General features: G+C 58.6%; 1 protein-coding gene across 1 annotated transcript; it reads left to right on the forward strand.

Annotated features, from left to right (window-relative positions):
* The first annotated feature begins 3,778 nt into the window (after window positions 1-3,778).
* Window positions 3,779-9,537, forward strand: LOC105476536 (NK6 homeobox 3). The gene is made up of 3 exons (XM_071067515.1): window positions 3,779-4,544; window positions 6,428-6,597; window positions 8,021-9,537. The coding sequence occupies exons 1-3, from the start codon at window positions 4,163-4,165 to the stop codon at window positions 8,264-8,266; spliced, it is 798 nt and encodes a 265-aa protein (XP_070923616.1). The 5' UTR covers window positions 3,779-4,162; the 3' UTR covers window positions 8,267-9,537.
* Window positions 9,538-10,230: the final 693 nt, after the last annotated feature.

The following is a 10,230-nucleotide window of genomic DNA, read 5'->3' on the forward strand; positions in this document are numbered from 1 at the left end:
CATTTAGCAGTATGTACAGAGCCTGACAGCACAGCTCCTGAGGACTTCTGTGGCTTCAGGAGAAGGAGCTGTGGCCTGCCTTTCAGTGAAAGAGGAAGGAAAGGAATAGGGCTAGTGAATGTATCTGCCAGTTCTTAGAAGTCAGGACCACCCAAGGTCTCCCAGAGTGAACTTGGTGCTCTAAGTCCAGGCAGCCTGCAGGCTGGGGGCCCTGGGTGCAGGTGCCAGGCTCGAGGCTGTACCCTGTCTGCCTCGGTGCCTCCCCTCTGCCCAGCCCCTGTGGCCTCTTGGAGAGGCCAGCCAGGGAGCTCCCTGGATCGCATGACCAGTGGTAGCAGAGTTGGTGGCAGAGAGCCTGGACGCCAAGAGGCCGGGGCCAGGCTCTGGGTCAGGGCAGAAAGGAGACAGACAGCTGGCAGTTCCTCGCCTCGGTGCCATCAGGGAGGAGCCTTAAGTTCCACTAGAGCCTCCGGCCCAGGGAGGCCCCAATCAGCACAATCCCTGCCCGCCCTCGCAGCGGGCGTCCCCAGGGCCAGGAGAGAGAGACAGGGCTGGCTCCTCTCGACCCCGGAGCCGCGGTGTGGACGGCCTGGCCCCGTCCGCCCCGCCGCTCTGCGGGAGTGTCCTCGGGACACACTTAAACCTTCCAAGTAGCACAGAAGCCCCCTCCACGTCAGAGGCCCCCTGGCCGCGGGGCCTGTGAGCGGAGAGGGGCCCTGCCTCCCCCACAAGTCCGCTCCGATGCACCCAGGGCCGAGTAGGCCCCGGGGCGGCCGAGGCACCTTGTCTGCCGGGGGCGGGGCTGCTTTTGCTTCCTTAGAGGGGCGGGCAGGGAGAGGAAGCTCTAGCTCCGGGCCTCAGTTTCCCCGAGGCTGCCTCTGAAGAGCTGCAGGGCGAGCCTGGACGGCTGCCGTCGCCGCCAGAAGCCACCCTGGCCCGGCCTCCAGGGCGCAGAGGCGCCCCCATTCTTCCCCCCATCCCGGGGGCCACGGCAGGGCGGTCGCGCAGCGCGGCTGGGACCGATTCGATGACGGCCCAAGGAAGCTGGGCGCAGGGCTCGCCTCCCCCGCCTCGATCCTGCACCTTCCTCTCCCAGGTCGCCGCTGCAGCCAACCCAGTAGCCCCCTTAGCGCCCCCGCGGGCCCTGCGGCTCCAGGCTCCGCTTTGGCACCTCTGCTCCGGCTGGCATGGCTGCACGCTCCGGCTGCTAGTAGGAGCCGTTAGGGGAGGAGTTTGGGGTCTCCACACGATGCCTAGAGAATGCTGCAGTCTGCACATTAGACGCTTTTTAGAAGTTTTGAAATTACCTTGATTTTTTTAATTGTTATGAAAATGGATCTTTTCTTGACTCTCCCACATGCTCTGTTATGGGAGAGAATCCCCTACCCCACTCTGATGTATAGACCATTCTCCCTACACCAGCCGAACCAATGTCAAAATTAATAAAGAAATGGACTAATGGCACAGGGCTCTATCTCTCCTTCCCGCTCGTCTTTAGGGGGTAAGGGGTGCTGAGGCCAGCCTAAAGCCTGGGTTGGGATGTGAAGGAATCTATGGGTGGGGCTCAGGTCCCAGAGAGCCTGCCAATGCGCAGTCCTCCCAGAAGCCTGGACAATCCCTTAATCAGGACCCCTGACCTGGGAGAGGCCTCCAGAGAGGTGGCAGAGTAGATTTCTATTCCACCTGATGGCTCCCATGGGATGGGGAGAAGCTGGGGGTCGGGGGAGGGGGCACCACAACTCACCAAGATTCTTGGCCAGGCCCCCAGCTGGCATGCACTGAGGGTGCTCCCCAGCATTTCCTAGGAAGGCATCTGGCCCCAGTACTCAATGCCATTCAAAGTTCAAGAACTTTTTCTTGCTGTAGGGAAAAAATTGCCCTGTTTCTAACTAGTCGCTAACACTTCCTGCAAGGCTGGTCACCAAGCTGACCTCAGTTTCCTCATCTGTCTAATGGAAGAATGGGTTAGGTGGTTGCTAAAGTCTCTTCAGTTTCTCATCCTAGGGGTGCCAGACACCAATGCCTTTGTCAGGCTTGGCATTAAGAATCAAATCATTGGCTGTGGCTTTCCTGCCACATAAATTCCCCATCATGAGGGGGTGATGGAGTCACAATCCCAAGGCCCCTGGAGCACCCCAGTCCCACCCCGCTCCAAGCCTCTCTCCTGGAATCGGAGAGGCCGTCCAGGCCAGTGGGCATTCGCAGCAGGTCATCTGCAGCACCCAGGGGGCTTTTCAAAACGCAGTTTCAGAATCACAGTTGCCTGGGTGGGATTGGGTGGTGACGCCGAGAACCAGAACCAGGTCTATCAGATGGCTGTGGCACTCAGCCTGGGGGCAAAGCCATCTCAGACGAAGACATAGCTCTTTTCCCTTTAAACCAAATTTGTAGAGAATCATTCCACACCCTTTGTGAGGTCTTTCTTGCATAACCTAAATCCTTTTGCTACAGAGGGTCAGCTTCTGCGTGAGAAGGAAGCTCGCCCTGAGCCCTGGGGTCCTCTGCTCCCCACTGAAAACCAAGATGGTCTGGAAACCCAGGAGAAGCTCAGTGAAGCAATGCCTCTCGTCTCCCACCTACCAGGGCGGCCTCTGGGGAGTGAGAGATCAAGCTCTGCAGAGCTCATGCCTGGTCAGGAAGGGTTCTGGGGCCACCAGGCACAGAGATGAGCAGAAGTCCGTCTGTCTGGCAGTCACAATCTTTCCTGGCATTTTACATGTTCAGGCCAGTGGCATGCTAGTTTCCATTTTTAGAGAAAAACTGCAGGGAAGAATCCTGCCCAGTCCAGAAATCACCCATATACCTGGAATGTGGGCTCCAACTCCTCTATACCTTGGTTTCCCTGTTTGTAAAATGAGAGTTTCCCTCAATAAAGCCTTGTACATTATAAAAATTTATTCAAGGAAAAAAAAAAAAAGCATATGCATGCTCTGTGATTCAGCCCAGTCCCATGCATCAACTACTAACTGAGCTCCAACAGAGTGCCTGGCACGGGGCTCCACCACCCTCTCAGCCATCAGGGATTTCAAAACTGGGCACCACACCAGACAGAGCATGGCCATTGCTCCAGCCGAGGCACAAATGAGGAAGAGATTCTGATAGGGAGGTCAGGGAAGGCCGACTAGAGGTGGAGGCAAGAACAGGCACGCAGGGTGGCCCTCTTTTCAGCCTCCTGCAGCTGGAGGAGGCACACCCTGGCACTGTCAGGGCTGCCCATGCCCCACCCTGCCCTCTGCCCAGCAGGCTCCCACCCTAGGCTCTCAAGCCAGCCACAGGGACTTGCATCCCCCAGAAAGCAATGCCACTCGGCCTCTTACCCCATCCCCACACTTACCCAATCTTAAGCCACTTACCCCATCCCCCCATGAGGAACAGAAGGAAGAGCCTGTGTTCTCCTGTGGAGCTTGGACATCTGCACATAAAGGGGCCGGCGCAGCTCCCGGACAGTGGCCTCGGAGTTCAGCCTCATCTCCCCCAGGGAAACAGCTGCTTGGGAGCCTCCCGGGGCCCCCAAGACATTCACCTTTTCCTAGATGCTAGACTTGCGGGGAGCAGATGGACCCTCTGGCGATGAGCAGGGCTTCTAGAGCTAATTCGCTCTCTGTCTTTCTCACACACACGCGCACGCACACACACACACACACACACACACACACACACACACACCCTGGCTGATTTTACAGTCAATCTTTCAAAGTGCAATTTGTCTAGGAAAAGCCAATGTGAGGCCCGTGTGTGCCCCGACCAATGGTGGCGCGGCTCCGGCGGCTCAGCCAGTCTCGGGCCTGTATTCTAATGGGCCGTATCTTTATCAGGGAAATGTTCCTTCTCTGAACTTAAAACTTCTCATGTAGGGTCCCCAGACTCAGAGGCAGAAAGGGGGTCTGAGCTGAGGCGTAGGGGGCCACCCAGTCCAGCCAGGGCAAGGAGAGAGGCCAGGAGCCCCGGGGAGGCCTCCCACCTGCCCCGAGCACCTGACTTCCGAGCAGCTGACCGGGTGCCGGTGCCTGGGCCAGGGCCTGGCCGAGGCCTTAGGTGGGAGGCAGTCAGGGGCTCAGAGTTGGTCCTGACCCTCCAGGCCTGCCATGAGATTTGGGGCTAGAGTGTGGGCTCTTGGGTTTTAGGGGCCTGGAGAAGCCTTCCCTGTCCTGACTGGGAGATCATGGAGTCCAACCTGCAGGGGACCTTCCTGCTGAACAACACGCCGCTGGCTCAGTTTCCGGAGATGAAGGCCCCTGTGTGCCAGTACTCAGTGCAGAACTCCTTCTACAAGCTCAGCCCCACGGGGCTGGGCCCCCAGCTGGCCGCGGGGACCCCCCACGGGATCACGGACATCCTGAGCAGGCCCGTGGCTGCACCGAACAGCAGCCTCCTCTCCGGCTACTCCCACGTGGCAGGCTTCGGGGGGCTCAGCTCGCAGGGGGTCTACTACAGCCCCCAGGTAGGAAATTTTTCCAAGGCTGGAAACGAGTACCCCACCCGGACCCGGAACTGCTGGGCGGACACCGGCCAGGACTGGCGAGGCAGTCGGCAGTGCAGCAACAGTGAGTACGGGGCCTCCCCAGCCACTTACCGGCACCCACCAGGCCCCGAGGGGCAGAGAACGAGGAGGGGCCTCCTCCCGGGCACCCCACACCACTGCCTTCTCCCCCAGCCACCATTAATCGCTGGACTCGTGGCCTCAGCTCAGTGCAGGCTGAGTTCCACCCGCTCTTCCTTCCCATCCAGCAGTGCTTGGACACAGGTGTCTGAGCCACCCCCCCTCACCTGCTGCCCCCTTAGCTGCCCTCCTAGGGCCCCCGGCAGTTCCAGATCTAGAGAAGGCCCCATAGCCCACACCTGCAGGGTCCAGCAGGCAGCCCAGCTCGCTTCTGCAGCCCAGGGTGCATGCATCCACTTCTTCACCCAAAGCAGGCAAATGCTACCCTGTGAGGAAGACATGCCAGCTTACCTTCCCAGACAGCCCTGGCATCACTCAGGGGTGCAGAACACACCCTGACCCCATCCAGGTCCAGCCTTTGAGCCAGGGGACTGATGCCCACCACATCCTCTGGTTTCTAGCAACAGCAGCCGCACCAAGTAGCCTGTCTCCGGGAGTTGCTGCTGAGCCCAGCTGAATTTGGTCCTGGCTGTGGGGAAGCAGGGGGCCTCTTCTCAGCCCACCCATCCCTCAGCCAAGGTTTTCAGAGGGTGGGCCTGTGATGCCATTCAGGGTTACTGGAGGAGGTGGCAGGGCGTGCCCGGGCAGGTGAGGCTCCGCTGGGAGGCAGGGAGGTGAGAGTTTTTGGAACCTTCCCTGTGCCACTGAAGCCCTGCCCACGTCAGGCAGGGGCCTCCACTTCTGTCTCATATCTGGGCTCCCCCACGCCAATAGGGGCTTGGGGCCAACCTAGGAATCCCCAAAAGCACATCTGTCCCCCCATTTGCTACTCTGCCTTGCCAGGCACACTGCCTGACAGCCACCCCTCCATGGGCTGCCACCCATCCCTGTGCCCCTTGAGGTGAAGGCCTCCTCTCTCGGATCCTGTTTTAGGCTTGGCTTCGGGGGCGCTTTAAGCCTCAGCTGGCTCTCTCTTCCCTCCATCTCCCCCTCCCCTGTCCACATCCCACACACTACCTCTTCAGTCCTGAATGCAGGTACACACACAGGGACATAGCCAAGAAAGTCAGTGGCTAATGAAGGCAAAGGCAGACAGACTTGAAGATGATCTCTTAGGAGGGCCCTTCCTCTCTCTGTGCCTCAGTTTCCTCACCTGTAACTTGAGCTGTCAGACTGCACAGAACAAGGCCTGACACATGGGAATTCTGACTCCCCTGAGCCCACTTTCCACGACTCCTTCTCAAGCCGGCTGCCCTGGCCAGGCTGGAGGTCTCTGGCCTCTGTTCCAGGCTCTCCAGGGTGGTTTAGGCCACATAACTTCCAGGCCTGGTGACATGGGGAAGTAGCAGCTTGGGGCTTGGGGTTCCCCCTCCCTGGTTTCCTGGAGACCTGGGAAGTAGGGTCTCAAGAGCAAGGAAGTTGGCAGAAGCCAGGGGTGGAGGGAATTCACAGGCCCCGGTGCCTAATTATAGGAGAAGGGTGACCTGAAGGGACATCTCTGGGACAGAGAAGGAACTCCTGTTGCCCCTCAGAAGGCAACATCAGCGAGTATTGAGAAATTTAGACAGAGAGGCATGAGGCTCTGCTGCCCCTCAGTCCCCTTACCCTAGGATAGCTGCCCTCTTGGAGCCCTGTCCACCCAGGCAGGGCAGAGGTCACAGTCACTGTCCTCCAATATCAAGAATGCTGGTCAGGGGAAAGGAATCTTGGTGTCCTGGCAACCTGTGCAGGAAGGAGAGGACAGGCATGGTTGTTGCCCTGACAGTGGTGCCTAGCCTCAGGGTCCCCACTTACTCTACTAACCCCACACTTCCTTCCTCCTGCCAGCCCCAGATCCCCTAAGTGACAGCATACACAAGAAGAAGCACACCCGGCCCACCTTCACCGGGCACCAGATCTTTGCCCTGGAGAAAACCTTTGAGCAGACCAAGTACTTGGCTGGCCCTGAGAGGGCACGGCTGGCATACTCCCTGGGCATGACTGAATCGCAGGTCAAGGTAAGTCTGTGCGGGAGGTGGCGCCTGCCCTGCAGGGAGGAGCCTGCTGGACAGGACGGCACTTCGCTGGAGAGAGGTGGCCACACAACGCAGCCCCCCAGAGCACAGCTGTACTGGTGTCTGGGCAGTGCCTGTCTAACCCTGGAGCCTGTGATAATTAACCATAGCCAGGAAAAGGCAATCATCCACTGAGCCCCATTCTCAGAGCCTTATGTGCGGCACCTCATTTCATCATCTCAGCAAGCCGGGGAGACGGTATTATTACCCATTTCGCAGATGAAGATCAGTGTCTCCCGCCTCAGAGAGCTGGGAGAGCTGGCAGAGCTGGGATTCAACCCCAGATGTGGGGGGACTCCAACCTCAGGCTTTCCCTCTCCCCCCTGTATTTGGCCAAAAATTCCAAGCACTGTCGGCAGCCTCTGGCCCAGATTCATGCTTGATGCCTGGAGCAAAAGGAGCTGACCTCAGTTTACCAATCTTTAAGATGAAGACAACGCCTTCTCCTACTAAGCAGGATCAGATGGGCTATCAGGGGCATGGAGCCTTGTCGCCCATGCCAGGGCTAGGGAAGGTGAACCCAGGCTCTCCCACTCCACACGCAGGGGCCCCAAATGTCCCCTAAATAGACCTGGGGAAACCTGTTTCTACCGCCTCAGAGTCTGGGGGCAACTTTCCCCATTTTGATGCTAGATCTCTCTTGGGACTTTGAGTCGGGGCACCGAAGCTCAAGAAAGCTCGGAACTGTGCAGGAACTGCTGGCTCAGTGACTCGGCGACGGGCCTAAGGATGCAGCACGGGCAGCTGGCACCTGGGTCTGGGCTTTGCTCAGGGCCCTGGGGCCTCCGAGCTCCCACCCGCTAAGCCCTCCTCATCAGCAGCTCAACTGCCCTGGGGCGAGAGCTGGGGGGAAGAGGCAGACTCCCCTGCACGTCTTTCTGCTTCTGAGGTGCATTCCTGCACTCTTCAACTATCCCAAGGAATGGACCAACGTTACTTTTCTAACCAGGGGAACAATTATTTATGAAGTAGGGTGAGGGTCTATGAAGCCCAGAGGAGGGACTGCTCATAAGCACCTTCCAACGAGTACCAGGGCTAAGCCTTCCACCCCCGCACTCCGCATCTTCCACCTAGAACCCAGGCGGAAGAGGAAGAGGAAAAGGAGGAGGAGGAGGAGGAGGAGGAGGAGGCGGAGGAGGAGGCGGCGGCGGCGGCGGCGGCGGCGGCGGCAACACGGGGGAGTTGAGGGAGGGGAGGGGAGGGCTCTTGCGCTCACGTTTTTAAATTTTATTGTCCTTCCCCAACAGAAACGTGAATGTGACAGTCACTTGGTTGTTGAACCATTTGTTTAGCTGTAGCAGGGTGGCTGTTCCCGCGTCCCGTGCGCGCTGTGGCCCTGTGCCCTTCACAGTCTTTCTCATCGCAGGTGTGGTTCCAGAACCGCAGGACCAAGTGGCGGAAGAAGAGCGCCCTGGAACCCTCGTCCTCCACGCCCCGGGCCCCGGGCGGCGCGGGCGCGGGCGCAGGCGGGGACCGCGCACCCTCGGAGAACGAGGACGACGAGTACAACAAGCCGCTGGACCCTGACTCGGACGACGAGAAGATCCGCCTGCTGCTGCGCAAGCACCGCGCCGCCTTCTCGGTGCTCAGCCTGGGAGCGCACAGCGTCTGACGCCCGCCGTCCAGGCCCGGGATCCTGGCTGCAGCCCGCGGGGGAACGCCGAGGAGCCTACCTTCCCCTCCCCTTCCCCACGCTGCTGGGGGCGCAGGGACTGAGCCTTCTGATGAGAGGCGCGTGGAGAAGGTGGAGGAGGAGTGGCAGGTGCAGGGGAGGAGGCGGAAGAAGAGGAGGGGAGGCGGGAGAGGAGGAGAAAAGGAGGGAAAGGGGACAGGCATCCTAGCTAAGGGAGGAGGAGGCGAGGAGGGAGGCACAGCACTCCTGAGACCGGGATGCCGCTGCCCCTTGCACCTCCGCGGGCTTCGCCTGCCACTTGTGCAGATTCACAAGTGGACAGAGGACTAAAATGACCAGGCTCTGCAGCCAGAAAACTGGCTGTGGGGTCCCAGACATGCCACTGTGATCCAACTTTTGTGGGGGTGGGGGGCAGGACATCCCAGGAAGGGAGGCAGCTGGCTGGGGAGTCAGAAGACCAGAGTCTTGGGCCCCAAGCCAGCTGCTGGCTGCAGAAGAAAAGACAGGTGAGTGGCCAGGTGCACTCCTCAGATCTGTGCACAGGAAGGATCCCACTGGAGGGGCCAGAGCTGAGCACCTAACCCAGGCTGCAGGAATCTGCCTCCAGGAGGGCAAGTGGGACATCTCAGTGAAGAATAAACGCCCCTGACACTCCAGAATGATGGCCCCTGAGCTGCGGAAATCCCCTTGGCCTCCTTTCTCCGATTCACCCTCAGGGTCAATACCTCTGAGACCGGAAGACACGGAAAATCCCTGACAACCGGGAAAAGGGGACGATGCAGGGAGAGGTGAGGCGGGGACGGTGTGCCCAAGGGCTGCCCACCTGGGCATCATTTGGTGCTGATATAAGGACAGGCCCACCCAGAGAGAAGGAGCATCCCATCTGGGGAGGAAAGGAAGGGCTGGGAACAGCACCCCTCCAACAAGGCAGGAAAGGAGAAGGAGAGCCCCTCCAGCTGGGTGAAGGATGCCAGGGAGGGGCTGAACCACGGCCTGCTGGGAATCATAGCCCTTCCTTTCCTCGGACAATCTTGCGGTGTGGCACTGGAGCTGGTGCTGACAGGGACGCTGGCCAACAGAGTGGTATTTTTCACCCAGGTGATCTGAGCTGCTGGCAGGTAGGGGGTGGGCTGGGGGAGGTGGGTGGGGACTGGTGGTAGAGGAATGCAGCCCAGAAGGGACTGAGCATTTGCCCATCCTTGTTAGCTTTCAAAAAATAAACAGTAAAAATAAAAGTCCCATGAACTTTATGGCTCCTGTACTTCTGTGAAAGGAACGAACGGCAGGAAACTGGCTGTGAGGTCCCAGACTTGCCAGCTGTGGAGACTTCCCCGAGGGCCGTTGTCTAGTCTCCTGGGGACATTCGTGCTCTGACAGGTTGCACAACACAGGTTATTTGAAACCTCACTGGTAGATGCCAGACACTGTCCCCAGGTGCTGAGAAACCCAAGATGAATTTTATGGGGTCCCTGATCTCCAGGAATTTATAGCCTAGTGGGGAAAATGATCTGTGTGGAGAATTGGGTATCATAAGAAAAATAAGGAGGGAGAGACTAGAAGAGCTAACTTTAACAGAACACCTGCTAATTTCTCCCCTGTAGAATGTCTGGATTATCACTGACCCCACAAGAAAACTAGGCAGTAGGTATCATCTTCAATGCATGGAGGAGAAAACCAAATCTCAGAAAGTTCCTAAACCAAGTCACAGAAGTGGGAAGAGGCAACCTCAGAGTAGATCCCAAGGCCCTTTCAGCCACTTCCTTGGGTTGTGAAGGGCACCCTTCAAAGCCTTTTCTGTCAAATGAGAGGCTAGAACCAAAAGTAGTTTAAGGCCCTCCAACTTCAACAATCTATGCAACTAGGCTTGACCCCTTTGCTCTCCCAAGAAGTCCATCGTCCATCCTTGGACCCCCAGGACAGGTGAACCTGGCTCTGGAACCAGC

This window comes from Macaca nemestrina, chromosome 8 (genome assembly GCF_043159975.1).
Source record: "Macaca nemestrina isolate mMacNem1 chromosome 8, mMacNem.hap1, whole genome shotgun sequence".
NCBI classification, from domain to species: Eukaryota; Metazoa; Chordata; class Mammalia; order Primates; family Cercopithecidae; genus Macaca; species Macaca nemestrina.

Excerpts from the sequence above, each read along its gene's own strand:
- LOC105476536 (XM_071067515.1), top strand. The coding sequence starts at position 4,163 with ATGGAGTCCAACCTGCAGGGGACCTTCCTGCTGAACAACACGCCGCTG. Across the intron at positions 4,545-6,427 it reads CAGTCGGCAGTGCAGCAACA|CCCCAGATCCCCTAAGTGAC; the intron begins GTGAGTACGGGG and ends TCCTCCTGCCAG. Across the intron at positions 6,598-8,020 it reads TGACTGAATCGCAGGTCAAG|GTGTGGTTCCAGAACCGCAG; the intron begins GTAAGTCTGTGC and ends TTCTCATCGCAG.